Source organism: Elgaria multicarinata, chromosome 13 (assembly GCF_023053635.1).
Source record: "Elgaria multicarinata webbii isolate HBS135686 ecotype San Diego chromosome 13, rElgMul1.1.pri, whole genome shotgun sequence".
Taxonomy (NCBI): domain Eukaryota; kingdom Metazoa; phylum Chordata; class Lepidosauria; order Squamata; family Anguidae; genus Elgaria; species Elgaria multicarinata.
The window spans coordinates 21,299,426-21,316,533 of NC_086183.1; the positions used below are offsets into that span (position 1 = coordinate 21,299,426).

General features: G+C 46.7%; 1 protein-coding gene across 1 annotated transcript; it reads right to left on the reverse strand.

The window, feature by feature from the left end:
- Positions 1 to 2,317: 2,317 nt before the first annotated feature.
- Positions 2,318 to 11,087, reverse strand: LOC134408338 (anionic trypsin-like). The gene is made up of 4 exons (XM_063140592.1): positions 11,023 to 11,087; positions 5,440 to 5,623; positions 3,590 to 3,745; positions 2,318 to 2,470 (listed from the first exon to the last, which is right to left on the reverse strand). The coding sequence occupies exons 1-4, from the start codon at positions 11,085 to 11,087 to the stop codon at positions 2,318 to 2,320; spliced, it is 558 nt and encodes a 185-aa protein (XP_062996662.1).
- Between the last annotated feature and the right edge of the window lie 6,021 nt (positions 11,088 to 17,108).

The window sequence follows — 17,108 nt, forward strand, 5'->3', positions numbered from 1 at the left end:
TCCACTCCAATTGGGGCCTTTTCTATAATGTCCACGAATGACCCACTTTCCCCTTTAAGACCTCAATTGGAGCTCGGGGTGGGGGAATGATGTGCCTCAAGAAAGCATGTCACTCCCACCTGCAATGCTAATGGCAGCCTTAAAGGGGAAGGTGTGTCATTCCAGGACATTATTGAAAATTATAGAAAATCCCCCGACACCATGGAAAGAACAAAAACCAGGACAAATCCGGGGAAATCCTGACAGTTGGTCACCCTATATAGCCACCTGAGTTTTCTCTCTCTTTGTGTGTGTGTTTTTGTGTGTGTGTGTGTTTACACCTCCAAAATGAGAACACCAATGGCCTCCCAGCAACGGTGTGGCTAGTTTTAGATCCTGCCTGGATTTAACGGTATCACAGGAGGCTGCCTTGAGATAGCCATGTGTATAACTTCAGTTGTGAAGTACACAGCCAACGTTTCTCTTCTCTTCAAGCTTGTACTCCACCATCCCATGCTTTACAACTGCCTCTACAGGCCTGATACATTAGAGGAAATGCAAATAAAAACACAACCATTTGCCAACCTGATTTTAAAAAATAAGAAATACTCTGAGCATATGCAGTTTTGCATTTAAGTCATATTTATTCATTTTACTCATGACTACAGGAATAGGACATAAGGAGAGCCATGCTGGATCAGGGTTGATCTATCCAGCAATTCATAGAATCATAGAATCATAGAATAGCAGAGTTGGAAGGGGCCTACAAGGCCATCGAGTCCAACCCCCTGCTCAATGCAGGAATCCACCCTAAAGCATCCCTGACAGAGGGTTGTCCAGCTGCCTCTTGAATGCCTCTAGCTTGGGAGAGCCCACAATCTCCCTAGGTAACTGATTCCATTGTCGTACTGCTCTAACAGTCAGGAAGTTTTTCCTGATGTCCAGCCAGAATCTGGCTTCCTTTAACTTGAGCCCATTATTCTGTGTCCTGCACTTTGGGAGGATCGAGAAGAGATCCTGGCCCTCCTCTGTGTGACAACCTTTTTAGTATTTGAAGAGTGCTATCATGATGTGGGACCCTGGCCTTGACCCTGAGGTCCGGCCCTAGCTGCATCACTGCCTCCAAGTGGACCTTAACATAACATCTCTTGGGAACATAGGAAGGTGCGTTATCGCACATTGAACCATCACATTCAATGTTGTCTATAGTTGAGACTCGACAGTAGCTGCCAATGGCTCTCCAGGGCTTCAGACAGGGTCTTTCCCAGTCCTACTTGGAGATGTTGCAGATTGAACCTGGACCTTCCATGCAAAGCATGTGCTCTGCCTTCCCCCATCAACAATGAAACCAGTTGCCTAGGGAGGTGGTGGGCTCTCCCATACTAGAGACCTTCAAGAGGCAGCTGGACAACCATCTGTCAGGGATGCTTTAAGGTGGATTCCTGCACTGAGAAGGGGGTTGGACTCAATGGCCTTATAGGCCCCTTCCAACTCTATTATTATTATTATTATTATTTATTTATATGATCTTGTGTAACTAAAGAATCTGCAAAAGCAAAATGTGCCAGTCTCTGCTTGCTTGGAATATAAAGGCCATCAAATGGAGTGTCCCCATTCAGGGCTAGCCCCAAATCAAATGGTGCCCCAGTTGAGGGGTATCTTTATAGCACCCCAGCTCCACCACCACCACCACTTCAATGTCTGAATACCTAATTATTATTTTTTAAAAAAATACACTTGTCACCCATTTCATGATTTTGATGTGCAATTTGAATGCGTATTTTATCCATTTTGTATAACATGGCAAATTTTATGGCATGGATCTAATTGCTATCCCTCACACGTGCATGGTTCATTGAATGGGCATCTTTTCCCACATGGAAAAAAGAGAAAAGAAAAAGGAAAGGTTGTTAACACAATACTGGCCAAGCTGATCAGTGTTGCCACCTGTCTAAGCATGCATTGGGTTGTGCCCTAAATGTGTTAGTCTTTAAGATACTGCCAGACCCTTTGGGGTTTTTCCCTTCCTGCCAGGTTTGCAGAACTACAATCTTTTTTGGTAAAAATAGGCGAATGTGGGGTGACGACAACCACAAAACAGCCAAATGAGGATTGAACGTCTGGAAACATAGGGGAGAGGAAGTGGAAAAGAGTCTCCCAGAAAAGGGCACGGCTGACTGGAATCCTTAACAGGGTGTACTCCGCGCTGCTACATTTTGTTGCAGATCCGTTGTGCTTTTTGTTGCATTTGGGGGAAAGAGTCTGAGGGTGAGCAAAGGAGAGACAGGTGGAGGTGATTTCTCAGGTTTTATTTGTGCCTTTCACATCCCTGCTGCTGTCATATGCTCCGGATGATCCCTCGAATCCAGCCAACGTAGTTGCAGACCTTGGTGTAGATGCCGGGTTTCCCAGGCTGGCCACACACCTCTGGACCCCAGGACACGATGCCCTGAAGCTCTTCGTTGCAGATGAGGGGTCCCCCGGAGTCACCCTACACAGGCAAAAAGTTCCACACGCAGGGTCTTACTAGATCAGCCTTTCCTGACCCATTGCCCTCCAGATGTATTGGACTGCAACTCCCATCATCCCCAGTCAGATGCCTCTAGGAAATGTGTGGGGGAGAGAATGATTTGGCCAAGGGAGTGTACTTAAGATGGCCCAGAAACCTTGAATTCAGTTTCCGTGTCCCCCCCCCCACTGTCAATGCCTTTCCAAAACTACAATTATGCTTCTCCAAACTCCAGCTCCTTCAGATTTTATGGTTAAACTGGTTTCAAACCAGTTAAAATCGGGGTGGGGTGTTGCCAGGTTATGGGATGTAAAAGACAAAGGTGCCAATGAATGTCTGCCCAGCCCCGGCTCCTGCACAGGGTTCTCTGGAAAACCCTGCCAGCCGCTCTCCCGTAGGGAGGGCGTAGTCAGCTCAGTGGGCTCTTTAGAGCAGCCACCCGCCCACCAACTGTTGGCTTCATCACATGGAGATGTGAAGAGGGTGGGCAGCTGCTCTAGAAAGTTCTACCGACCACTCGATTTCCGTGGCAAATGACGCAGTGGGGGAGCGGCTGGCGGGACTTTCCGGAGCACCCTGAGGAGGCAGTGGAGCAGCGGGCCACCTCCTGCTCCTGCCACCTAATGGTGGCGCCTCACCCTGCATCATGGTAGGGCCAGCCCTGCTCTTTTCTGTCCCTGCTCTTGTTGCTCCTTCCTGTGAGCTCTCAGGATTTTCAGATGTGCGGGAAATCATGTTTCCTTACCGTTGCTCTGCTTCCTTATTGTCTTCCGACATAAGGGATGAGCAGAATCGCATGGGGAAGAAAGCAGCGACCACGTGGCCCATTCATTTTAGTGGGACATCGCCCCTTGGGGAGAATTTTGTAGCGCAACGTCTACACACGGCAGGAAATAGCGACAAATATCACTATCGCTCAGAAGAGTTGGATTTTTAGGGTCTTACTTTGTGATGGAAACAACAGCAGAAGGAGCAAGAGATGCACAGGAGAATCACCGCGTCATCAAAATGACCCGTGAACATCCGTGAGTGGCCAGTCACGAGCGTGCTATAAAATGCTTGTCTGAAAAAGCTCACAGTACTGAGGCATCTTTTTCTTACCTGACAGGAATCGACACCACCTCCTTTAACCCCTGCACACAGCATGTTCTCGGTGATGGCATCAGGATACGCTGCCTCGCACTCGGCCTGAGGGATGATGTCCACATAAGCGCACTGCATTTCTTCAGGGATGGTTGCTGTGGAGACAACAGTTACCTAGGTGCTTTTTAAAAAACCAACAGTTAAATGCAGGGTTTATCCTCCGACTGCTTAAAACAATCCTAGACAGGACTCAAAGAGGCTAAATACACTTCAAATCAGCAGGTGAAAGGATAGATGTATCCCTTTCAGCTATGTGGTTTTATAATATGAAGCCTTCAGTCATCTCCATCCACATTTAAATATGGGTACCATGACTGTCCTTTGTTATGGAGGTTACTTGTTACTGTGGCTGGTCGTTCAGGGGAAGCTTCCTGGAACAACAATGCTTTCAGGAGGCAAGAGAAGCAATACACCATTGGTGCCTGCCTGACCTCCAGAGGCAGGGAATTCCATAGGAAGGGGGCCACCACACTGAAGGCTCTTCTCCTGGTGGACTCCAATCAGACCATAGGTCCATGTGGAACCACCGAGAGCATGCCCTCAGATGACTTCAGTGACCGGTGTCATAAAAAGCATCCCTTGAGTGACCGGTTGGGGTTTTACCATAATTTGATTTTATCAGAACTCTGTTTCCTTTTCTTCTTTTAAATACATTATTTTTGTTCTTTTATCCTATCTGTTGTTCACCATTCTGAAAACTTTGGATGTGAAACAGTCTATAAATATTTTAAACAAACAAATAAATAAATACATTGTTGGTGCTATATAAATAAATAAATAATAAAAAAACCTGTCCCACTAATTTATATGTATAGATGCAAATTTCAAAATCATTGTAACTGAAATAGGGGACCTGTGTGCCAGCTGCTCAGCCTGGTGTCCAGATGCTCACTGCGGATGGGCAAGGATGTTCTCCCTTGTTAAGGTCCTTTATATTTGAACCAGGCACGGACTGGACAGTTCTTCAACAGAGGACACCTTCACATCGCGGACTGTCCTCTATAAAGTAGGCCACAAAGCCTCTCTTGCTAATGATTAGGAAACTAGTGGAGTTCAAGCTTGAGTGTTGGAATGGGGGTTGCTGTCAGGTCTTGGAAGATAGCACGCCCATCGCTACCCAAGGGATGGGGCTGTCCTGGCCTTGGAGGCTGGATTGCCTCCTGGAAAATCTCCCAGGGATTGGATGGCAAGAGGCGGGCAGGTTCCTTCTTGCCCCCAAACTCCACCCTTGACATCGCACTGAACAAGGGAACCCTGGAGAGGGGCCATCCCTAATGGGGAACTCCATGCCCCCCCCCATGGCCTGGAGGATTCTCATTCCTGTTATGACGTATTTATGAAGGAAGAAAAGGAGCATCATTGGAACATAGTTCATCCTCTAGCCTGAAAGAACCTGAAAGCTTGCACATTTTTGTGGAATTTGGGGAGCCATAGCTCAGTGGTAGAGCACATGCTTTGCGTGCAGAAGGTTCAAGGTTCAATCCCTGCCAGCATCGCCAAGTAGGGATAGGAAGGAATCTTGCTTGAAACCAGTCAGTGTCAATGATATTGGGCTAGATAGACCAATGGTCTTACTCGGTGTAGGGCAGCTCCCTATTTTCCTATGCTTGGTCGTAATGAAGGTATTGCCCAACCATGGATGTTGGATTTGATTTTTGTCTCATGGAACGGCACAGCTAACTTTGTCTCTTTCTTAAAAAGAAAAAAAAAAAGAACCACGGAGTGATTGTTGCCCTACGTCTCATGCTGCTGGTTGTGCCCCAACCGGTCACAAGGCACCGCGTTCCTGGAGGGGCACACTGACTGGCCAGATCGATGGGCTGGACACTGTCGGTGATGTCCACTGATGAGGAGAGCCTGAGCAGCATGATGTCATTGTCCTTGCTGACTGGATTGTAGTTTGGATGGACGACGACCCGGATGGCAGTTTTCAGCTGTTCGGTGTCCTCATTACGCATCATGTTGAACTCTCCCAGGCGTACGTAGGTGTTGCTGGAAGACAGCAAGAGGTGGTTAGTTGGGAAATGTGCAAGAGCAAGAAAAAACAAACTCAGGGTTGAAAACAGGGCTGGCTAACTGTGGGAGGTTTGGGGACATTTTTGCCACCCGCAAACCCCGCTGTGGGCTGCACATGCCCCAAATAAAATGGTAAAGATTTAAATTGGCAGTTTGCCACTGCAAACTGCTCCATAGCGCTCCATAGGATTAAAAAGGATTAAATCTAGCTTGTTTGCAAGCTAACTTTGACCCCCTTTAGTGCTCCAGAGTGCTAAAACAGTCAAATTTAGGTTGCAAACAAGCTAAATTTGACTGGCTAGTACTCTGTAGTGCTCCGTAGAACTAAAAGGGTTAAATTTAGCTTGTTTGCAAGCTAAATTTGACTACTTTAGTGCTAAAACAGTCAAATATAGGTTGCAAACAAGCTAAATTTGACCTTTTAGTGCTCTGGAGTGCTAAAAGTACCATTACCCCCCCCCCCCAAATTTCTCACCACTGCTGAATTCAGCATTGCAGCGAGGTGTCTGTGTGTTTGGGGAGAGCAGAAGATCCATGGGCTGCCAGTTGCCTACCCCTAGTATGGAAGAATAGTATAACCTATCCCTAGTATAACCTATCCCTATAGAAGTATAGTATAGAAGATGCCATTACCAGAAGCCATTTTCACCTAAGGCAGAGATAGGCAGAAGGTAGATCTCCAGGTGTTGAGACTTCAATTCCCAGAAGCCCCTGCCAGCATGGCCAAAGGTTAGGAATGCTGGGAACTGAAGTCCCAAAAATCTGGAGAACTAATTTCTGCCCATCCCCAGCATAAGGTACTGCCACACTGAAGTAGAAGGTATTGGAATACAATAGAAGACTGGCCGTGTATCATGTTAATACTTGAAGTGTGAATTTTATAAATGGCTATTTGCTAGAGTGGTAGCTGGTATAGGAAAGGCTTGGAACCTGTAGCCCTCCAGGTATTGTTGGATGGGCCAAATCTCATCCGTTTCAGCCAGAATGGGCAATGGTGGGGGAATGGGGATGATGGGACTTGTAGTCCAACAACATCTAGAATGCCCTAGGTTCCCCATCCTTTATGGTATATGAAGGAGATAACAATTTAACTCATAGGGATTCTACTGTTTGTCCTAGCAGGCTGAACAATTAGATGTAGGTTTGTTACACAAAATGTGGTATGTTAAACCCGAGGAAACACCCTGTTCGTTTCAAGTCATAACTTGTCACTTGAATTGTCCCATGTTGGTTTCTGTTCTCACCAGTGTGTGTGTAGGGGTGAGTGTGTGCGTCTTTCATGACTGATTTCCTCATATTATTATTTTTCTTTTTAAAACAGCAAAACAGTGTAATAGTAATTCAAGAAGTCATAGAAACATAAAATAGTAGAGTTGGAAGGGGCCTATAAGGCCGTCAAGTCCAACCTCCAGCTCAATGCAGGAATCCACCTTAAAGCATCCCTGACAGATGGTTGTCCAGCTGCCTCTTGAAGGCCTCCAGTGTGGGAAAGCCCACGACCTCCCTAGGTCATTGGTTCCATTGTCGTACTGCTCTAACAGTCAGGAAGTTTTTTCTGATGTTCAGCCGGAATCTGGCTTCCTGTAACTTGAACCCCCTATTCCATGCCCTGCACTCTGGGAGGACTGAGAAGAGATGCTGGTCCTCCTCTGTGTGACAGTCTTTCAAGAATTTGAAGAGTGCTATCATGTCTCCCCTCAATCTTCTCTTCTCCAGGCTACAAATACCCAGTTCTTTCAGTCTCTCCTCATAGGACTTTGTTTCCAGACCCCTGATCATCCTCGTTGCCCTCCTCTGAACATGCTCCAATCTGTCTGCATTCTTCTTGAAATCATTAAAGACTCCCTCTCTACCCACCCACCCTACGAATGTAAACTGACTTAGGGGCAATTTGCAGAGAGGCAATTCAGGTTAGCCAGGATCAATGAGAAGAAATAAAATGGACTGGATGCCCTTCAAGCAGCAAGGAACACATAGGAACATTAAATTCTGCCTTACACTGGGCCAGACCATTGGTCCATCTAGCCCAGTGTTGTCGACATGGACTGGCAATGATGGTTCTCCAAGGGTTCAGGCAGGAGATTTTCCAGTGCCACCAGCTTTGCTGGAGATCGAACCTGGGGCCTTCTGCATGCAAAGCAGATGCTCTATCATTCAGCCACAACCCCACATGCTCCTGCCATCCTCACTGCTTTTATTCCAGCCTGAAGCAGAGCCTTTCCCTTCCCTGGCTCAGCTCTGCTAGGACGTACCCCATTATTTTGCAGTGTGCAGCAGTCACCACCCAATTCCTGGTCAGCAGAGCCCCACTGCAATAGAACCGGTTCATGTCATAGATGGCTGCTTGCCACGGCTGGAAGTTTTTCTGGCAGGTGAATCCTCCGATGATTCGTGAATCTCCCTGCCCCGCTACTGCAATGGAAAATGACACAAGAATCAAGAATCCTCTCCTGGATCAGACTAAAGGTCCATCTAATCCAGAACCTTGTTTTCCAGAGCAGCCAACCAGATGCCTCTGGGAAGCCCACCAGCAGGACATGACAGCAATAACCGCCTCCTCTTGTTGCTTCTCTAGCTATTGGTTCTCAGAGGAGGGATGTCAGAGAAACATGTGATAGAATCAAATGACTTCAGATTTCTATGAATCCAATCCCCAGATTCTGGAGCGGACTGGCTTTTCATGAATCTCATGGATTTTGTGAACTTGTGGACTGGATTTTTCACTTCCTGGAATTTTACGCAAATTTAGTCACAGAAAAATACATTGAAAAATACACCAGCCAAAACATGTGTTTCCTCCATAGGCAAAGCATGAAAATGCACATTCTGCAGGGATTTGCACATTTTTGGGGAGGGATTTGCACATTTGCACAAGTGCGAATTTGCTCAACTGCAAATTTGCACAAATTCGGTAAATTGGAAAAAAAATCTGAGTCTGTCAGTGAGCAAACAACAGAACAAAAAGTACCTGGCAAACCCGCAAAACACAGACAGGACAGATTTTACGAAATGTCTGCATCCCTAATTCAGAGACCTATGGCCTCTGAACTTGCATTTAGTCTTCGTGGCTGGTTGCCATTGATAGACTTATCCTCAATGAATTTCTCCAATTCTTCATGGAGGTAGTGCAATGAGTGATAATGAATAACATGTTCACTGACTTTCTCAGGCCGAGCCTTGTTAATTTGTTTTGGCAAACATGGGAAGGTGTCTTGTTGGGGGAGGGAGGTTTACTACAGCTATGTTTCTCTACCTCTTGGTCCATTACACCTGGAGAAAGCATCTTTGGAAAGGTAAAACTGAACTTTGAAATCTTGTTCAAACTCAGGGAAAACAGGTTATATATTCCTCTCCAAAAAGCCAAAGTGTTACATTAAAACGAAGAGGAAGAGTCCTTGAAGTAGCGTTTCTTACAGGTATGAGAAGAAGGAGCAAATTGTGAGAGAGCAAGGTGCTCTACATACTGACATTTAGGGATGTTGCAGGCATCTGAGGGTGGGGTGGAATCTAGCAGACTTCTCCTGGCATGGCCTCTCAGACCCTGCTCACTGAGCTGCTGCCATATACCAGAACCATTTGCTAAGCGCTGCATTGTCTGCAAATGCCGTCCCTTTAGCGAGCTACCATTTTGCTTAACAATGGCGGCTCGGGTTTTCTGGAAATTTTATGTTGTGGAAATGGCGACCATAAAGAGACCATTTACCCAATATTACAGGAAAATGGGGGGGGGGGCTCAGTGAGTCCCTAATGAGATTGGACTGAAGTAAGTCAATCCATTGATGCTGTCATTTATTTGAGTATAAAATGACAGACTCACATTTAACAACTCGCCTGGTCGCCATAGGTGACAAGGGATTCGATGCAGGCAAGTTGGTAGATCTCTCTGTCTCCGTTCTGCCAGTCTATCTGGTTTCAGTGCTGGCCATAGAGGAAGGGAAATAAGTCCCCCAGCTCGCTCTCTCCTTCACAAGCCTGCTTGGTAGAAGGATTTTTTCCCCTAGCCAGTTAAAAGACTAGCAGCCTGTATTTTTATCCCAGCCACAGATGAGGAAGAGCCATGAAAATACAGGCTATTGCTTTCTTGGTAGACTGAGGGTGGGGAGCTGGGAAAAGCCGGCTAGGAACTTTTTGTGGGTTTATTATTCACAAGGCTGATTTAGAATAGTTACCAGGTTGGAAAACAGGTGGGTTCAGTCTTACCTGTTGACACTAAGAGCAGCATCAGTGCTGACACCTCTGTGGCTGTCATGTCAACATATGAGAAGGTGGGCCGTCTTTCTGTTTGTAGTCCTGCTGAGGAGAGATGCAGAGTGAACGTTCATAGAAAGCCCAAGTGGTGTTTGTGGAGAGTGTAGGCTGAGACCAGACAGATCTAAATACACATGAGAGTGGCCATGTGACCAATTTTGCAGAGAACAGTCCTCTGTTGGAAGGGTTGTCAGAGGACAGTCCTCAATTTGAAAGGCTGTCCAGTCCAAGTCTGGTTTAAAGATTTTTTTTCATAGAATCATAGAATAGCAGAATTGGAAGGGGCCTACAAGGCCATCGAGTCCAACCCCCTGCTCAATGCAGGAATCCACCCTAAAACATCCCTGACAGATGCTTGTCCAGCTGCCTCTTGAAGGCCTCTAGTGTGGGAGAGCCCACAACCTTCCTAGGTAACTGATTCCATTGTCGCACTGCTCTAACAGTCAGGAAGTTTTTCCTGATGTCCAGCTGGAATCTGGCTTCCTTTAACTTGAGTCCATTATTCCGCGTCCTGCACTCTGGGAGGATCAAGAAGAGATCCTGGCCCTCCTCTGTGTGATACTTTTAAGTATTTGAAAAGTGCTAACATGTCTCCCCCTCAATCTTCTCTTCTCCAGGCTAAACATGCCTAGTTCTTTCAGTCTCTCTTCATAGGGCTTTGTTTCCAGACCCCTGATCATCCTGGTTTCCCTCCTCTGAACACGCTCCAGCTTGTCTGCGTCCTTTAGACAAAAGTGTTTGTGTGTGTGGGGAGGTAGTGGCCTTGAAATAGATGCTAACACTTGCCCACCAACTGTTAGCATCTAGACAGCTGACAGGCACATCTTGGTGGACTGCAAATGCAAAGTGATACAAGTAGTATCTGTAATAAACTGCTGAGAGTCATTTGCAAAAAAAACCCGCTGAACGATTAACAAAAGCTTCTGTTCCTTTTTAAGAAGAGGGGAAACCCTCCCTTGTCATTAGTCTTTGCAAGCAGCCATATCACTGATTATTATGAGCCATAGAAATTAAACACAACCGCTTTTAAAAAAAAGATATCACAGCACCATGGTTTCTGTTTATTTCCTATGTAGAAGTCTTGCAAGGAGGGCCAACATCAAGGGTAGGCATGGTTAGGCACCTACTGAAGGGCCACGCCCCAATAGAGACCCACGGACAAGAGATCCCTGGCGTTGCTCTTCTTCGCCATTGCAACCTGCTTGTTCACCTGCCGCTCCCTCTGGCAAAGACAATATTACTGGTGAGAAGGAAGAGCGGCAGATGTCACAGCCTATTTGTTCACTGGCTCTATGCCTGCCAAGCAGTAAGTGGGAGTAATGATGAGAAGGAGGAGGAGGAGGTTATTGTATCTTAATGTGGTTTTTCGTTGTTGTTGTTGCCACTGGATTGGATCAGATGTAGTCATGCTTAGAATAGAGCCACTGAAAACAATGGGATCTGGATTACTCACGACTAACTTAAGTCCCATTGATCTCAACGGGGCTTATTCCAAGTTTGGCTCCACCCCTGTATTTTATTTCAAAGCAAAATAAAATCCCAGTTCTCTTAACATGCATTGTTGTTGTTATTGTTGCAATGCATGTAAAGCAGACAACTGACCCTTGCTGTGATGTTTGCATCTGATCCAATCTGTCCCCTCCTCTTATCATCCAAATGAAATTGGCAGCAGTACCCTTCTTTACAATGGATTGGATTGGAGCTAGACCATCGTGCTTAGTAGAACCATCATGGCACTTCATTTAGTACCTGTCCCATTGATTTCAATGAGTCTCCTCTAAGCATTGGTAAGCCTGGGTCCAGCCGTGCCTTTGGGAATAAACAGGGAAGTATACCTTCCCAACAAAGTCTTGCTAGAATCCTTATATGGTGAGAGCCCAGAAGATGACATTTATGAGCAGATAAAAAACAATTCCACCTACCTGCGAAACAACTTGACCTGACGCCTCCTTGTTTTACTTTGGCTCCCCTTTAACGAGCAGTGCGCCAGAGAGCATTCCAGAGAGCATTCATCCCCGTGTGCATATAGCGTTGTCTCCAGCAAAGCCCTGGACTCTCTGGTTCATACGAGTCCCAGCTCTCATCCCTTCTCTATCGCTGTCTACTTTCCCATCCCACCTGGACAACGTTGCTTTTTACCACCTCCTCCTGCAGCCACCACATACCTTTATGAGGCCTTGGACGCCTCTTCCTCCAGTGTTAATTTCTAGGCACTCCTACTAATGAAAGAGGTGTCAGCCTTTAATTATTATTACAAGGGGTATAGTGTATGTGTGTTTGGTTTTGGTCTCATCATTGGATAAGGCTGCAAGTTGAGCAATGGTCCTTGACCGGCGCCTTAGAGAAAGACAGAGATCAACGTTTGCATGGACACTCCCCCATCCCATTCGGTGGCACCTTCATTTTTACTGGGTTAAAAAAAAATAAGGGTGCAGCTAACGTGGAAAGATTCCCCATCACCATCATCTGTAAATGAGGACTTGTGCAAGACATTGATGCAGACAAGTGTCATCGGACGAGCGTTTTATAGCACGCTTGTTACTGGGCACTCGTGGATTTTCGCGGGTCCTATTCACAGGGCGCAGTCTGCGTCCTGCGCATCTCCTGTTCCTTCTGATCATTTTCCCATCTAAAAAAAAGACCCAGAAAAATCCATTTTCCCCCCGTAGCAAAACATGCCGCCATTTCCTGCTGTGAGCAGGAAAAGCAGCGTGAAAAAAACACACACCCACTGAACGGGCCATGTGGTCTTTGTTTACTTCCTCTTTCTTCAGCATCTGAAGAAAAAGGAAGCTGCTCGTCGCTATTGTGGGACAGAAGCACAATTCCAGGCGACGGGAGGGAAGCGTGATATCTTCCCTGTCTGGAGAAGCTCACAGCCAGCTCAGGGAGTCGAACTTCTTACTGCCATTGTCACCAAATTCAGTTGCTCCTCTTCCTCTTCCCCATCAGTGCTACCATTTTTCTTGCTTGTCAAACAGAGACCCACAGAGCAGGTAGGCCATGGAATCTGCTCCTCCTAACCCACCACCTCCTCCTCACCAATGTTAGGGTAAAAAAACCAACCAGAAGGGAGGGAACAGGAAAACCAGACAAGTCCAGATGCAGTGACCATTTCTTTATTGAACTACACGTGTAGGAGGAAACTCACCCTCGACAGGTCGAAGACGAGCTTCTCTCCCCATCATCCACAACCAACATCTTTTATAACATTCCCTGCCCCTCCTGATGAGCTCACGGCTCCTCCCTCCTCCCATCCCTTGTAGATTGCAGAGTTCTACATTTTCCATAAATGAAACTATTTCTAAGAGCTAACAATACATAACATTGTGACAACTATGCCCTGTTTATGTAACTTACTGTACCAGATAAGCCCCCCATGCAAGGGTGGGTGAAGCTGACTTTGCTGACCATTGGGGTGGTCTTCATGATGACAAGGAGCAAGCGTCGAAGCGTCTGGGATAATGGCAACTTGGATCCGGGATCCAAGCCTTAGAAGCTGTGCTTTTGGACCAGGCAGATTACGGGCATTCCCTGCAGGGGTAGAAAGTGCAGAGCAACCTTGAGCAACTGGCCAATTGCATTCCGATGACTCTTTATTAATGAAAGGGGGAAGGGAGGGGTCTGGTGGCAGAGCCCTGAGTGCTTGGCGTAGACTTCCCCCCCCAGAAAGGGGGTCTTCTAATGGGGGTCTTTTGACCACCTTTAACACTACCACTGTAGTCTGGGCCTGAGCTAGAGGCAGGCGAATAAGCATGGTGACAAGGAGGAGCAACTCTAGGGGGCTCTTGTCAATGATGGTCCCACCACTGGTGGCCAACCATGACAACTTTTGATGCTGGCCTTAGCCACAGATCATGTAAATGTCATAGAAAGTTGCTCACTTCTTGCATTGTGCTCTGAGTCTGAACCAAACACAAACCCACACGCAGGTGACCCAGGAGTCCCCGAGGGGCACCAAAGTCCTGCCTTCAAACAACCGTTGCAAGTTCCCCACTTAACAGTGGCCACTTACACATCTCGCTCTAAACCTATAATGGTGGTGGTGAGTAGCAGGAATGACACCACTGTCATAAGAAGAAGAGCACATAGAGAGTTACAGTTTCAGCTTGATATGAAACAGGTCATGAAGCACTGTTAAATCCTAAAACAATATTGGTGGGTGTAATCAAGGGTCAGGGCAGGAAGGAGCCATGCTTGGGATGGTAGCACCCATGTTAATGGACAGTTTGCACTTATTGGCAAAGGCATGGAAATCACTCCAACTTTGGGTCAATGGAGAAGGAAGATCTGGATATGATGCTGATGAATAAGATCCTATCTCAATGGAACTGGGCTCCATTTGTCCCATTTTGGAATCATAGAATCGTAGAATTGGTAGGGACCTATAAGGACATTGATTCCAAACCCCTGCTCAATCAATATTGGTCAAATGATTTGGCACTAATGGATATTCTCTTAGTTAAAAAAAATGCTGGATATGAATGCATCCTAAATAATTTTATTTTAACTTTATTGAATATAACATAAATAAATGATATATACAAAAAGGAAAAGGAAAAAATGGAAGACGAAGAGAGATATGTTGGGCGTTACAGTTCTGGCTTGATTGTTCTAGGGATGCCCCAGTTTTGAGCCAGCTATCCTAACAAATAATCTTTGTGGAAACTTTCAATGGATGCAAATTCCAATCCTGAGACCATTTCTGAGCCTTGGGACAGAGATAGTTGGACTGGTTTTTTTTGGACTCCCTACCGCTCTTTGGCTGACATGCAGAAATTATGCAGGTGATGCTTTCTCCTGGAGATGCATTACACAAGAGCAATGCTGGAGATGGGTGGGCAGGTAAGTGGCACCCTGAGTCCCCAACTGTAAAGTTGCCATCCACGCCCCCCCCCTTCCAACTGGCTGGGGCATTGTGCTGAAAGGAGTTTTATGACAGGCAAAATTCAGCCGGAGAGGCTCTTCCAACCATGCTGATCCAATATTGGGGACAGCTTTGCCTGTTGTATTTCTGCCTGTCGAGCCATTTCCAAAAGGTATAGTAGGGGGGAAAAAAGTTGGCATCTCTACTGGATTGTCATTTCCAGTATTATTGTCTGTATACAGCTTGCCCTTCTATCTCCTCGGCACTGGCGTTAGGAAACAAAAACATGTGACAATAGAGGTGTGTTAACGGATCTCCTAACTCCTAGCTTCTGCACTCTGGAGAGCTCCTTTAGTTCTGACTGGTTATGACTGAAACCCAGAGCAGATTCACTGCTCCACTGACTTTGGAGCAACCAGCCTCCACTGGCTCCTCTGCCTCCTTGCTCCTTCCAAAATCTTATGTTTGGAAGGAGCAAGTCATCTGTTCCTCCCTCTGCCTTTCTCCTTAATTGCTCCCTGCCTGACAGCAGCAGCACCGTGGCCTCACAACCAGCCCAACCTGACTTCTTGCCAGATATAGCGCCTGAGGGAATTACTTGGTGCTTGCCAGGGAATTGCAGCAGATGCTACCCAAACAAGTCTGGACTGACCTCTGGCTGTAGGGAGGTCACCTCCAGGACACCACCAGGGATAGTAGTAACGGCAGGGGTGCCTAGTAGAGTATATCTTTAGGGCTGGCACCCTGGAAAATGCCCCATATACCAAAGGCTGACACCCCCCCCACACACACTCCTAGTGGCAGGTGCCTTAACACCTTTGTCGGACCTGACAAATCTTCCATGTGCCACTTTTCTTCTTGCCCAGATGTTGCCCCAAGCATAGCTTGGCCTTAGACTGAGTAAAACCCAGGGCCAGCTCTATCATTAGGTGAAGTGAGACAATCACGTCAGGTAACAGCTCCTCGCTTTTGGAAGACAGAGCTGTGTATGCCACGTAACGTGACGTGGACTCCCTAAGCGAGCTTGCTGCCTGGGGTGTGGTAGAGCACACTATCCGATTGCATTGTGAGAGTAAGATTTGAAAGAAGAGAAACACGTTCTCAGGATGCAAAACGTTGATTTTCAGGAAGCCTGATGCATTTTGGCCTGTCCTTTATTCTAAGGCCTTCCTCAGGGGGTTGTTAAAAGGAAGTGTCTGCAGAATTTCTTCTAGCAAGAAGATTGTCTCCTGTGGTAGTCTATGGCGACTTCGCAAATGCCTTTGGACGAGGATACTGTCTGTAAGTCTGTGTTCGTAACCCATTTAGGCCTCTTCGAATATACTGTTTTGCCGTTTGGGCTAAGGAACAGCTCTGGGACCTTTCAGAGGCTCATTAACGGACTGCTGAATGGGCTGGGGGACCTTGCTTGTGCCTATTTAGGTGATGTGGCCATCTTCAACCAGACCTGGGAGCCCCACCTGGCCCATGTGCGACAGGTGTTCCAATGTATTCAAGAGGCTGGTCTTACAGTTTCCATAGATCACCACAGGAGACAATCTTTTTGCTAGAAGGAATTCTGCAGACACTTCCTTCTAACAATCCCCCTGAGGAAGGCCTTAGAATAAAGGACATGCCGAAATGCATTGGGCTTCCTGAAAACAAACATCTGGTATCCTGAGAACATATTTCTCTTCTTTCTAACTTGCTTTAGATGCTTACCTGCTTAACATTCAACAGCCAGTCAAGCCGGCTTCTGTATATAGAATGGGCGTCATCTTGTCTTTTGCCTCAGGCAGAAAAATGTCTTGGGTTGGCCCTGGCAAAGCCCTTGAAATGGGATTGCCTTTGATGATTGTCTGGAAATTCCAATGAGTGCAAAATCTCACAGGCCATTCTTCGTCAAGCACAAGCCAATGGCAGCTTGTTACCCCTGCCTCACAACAGCTCGATTGGCTACCAATATGTTTCAAGTCTCAGTGCAAATGACTGGTTTTGACCTAGAAAAGTATACATGACTTGGCTCATTTGAACACTGTGAAGGGCAGCCCAAGATGGCCGCCGTCTTGCTCTGCTCAGCTAAGTCTTGTCTGAATTACTGTGTTCAAATTGTGTTCAAACTGTCTAACTTGGCCCGGGCCTCTGGGCAAGAGTGAGTTAAGGTCGATCGCATAGCTGGGTAATTGGTTGCACCCAGTCCTGCATTTCCAACTCCCACCACAGCACCTGGGGGGTTATCGGGGTTAATTGGGGTGTTGATCTGTTTCAGCTGTGGGAAAGAATGCTTCGAGGGAGTGGGTCTCACTCCTCAGGGAGGGAGCGCCAAGGGCCTGAGATGGATCATGGGGCCTGTCGACTGGCAAGTAG

Excerpts from the sequence above, each read along its gene's own strand:
- LOC134408338 (XM_063140592.1), bottom strand. The coding sequence starts at position 11,087 with ATGGCGAAGAAGAGCAACGCCAGGGATCTCTTGTCCGTGGGTCTCTAT. Across the intron at positions 3,746-5,439 it reads GTGTCCAGCCCATCGATCTG|GTAACTGTTGTCTCCACAGC; the intron begins GCCAGTCAGTGT and ends AAAAGCACCTAG. Across the intron at positions 2,471-3,589 it reads GTGGTGTCGATTCCTGTCAG|GGTGACTCCGGGGGACCCCT; the intron begins GTAAGAAAAAGA and ends TTGCCTGTGTAG.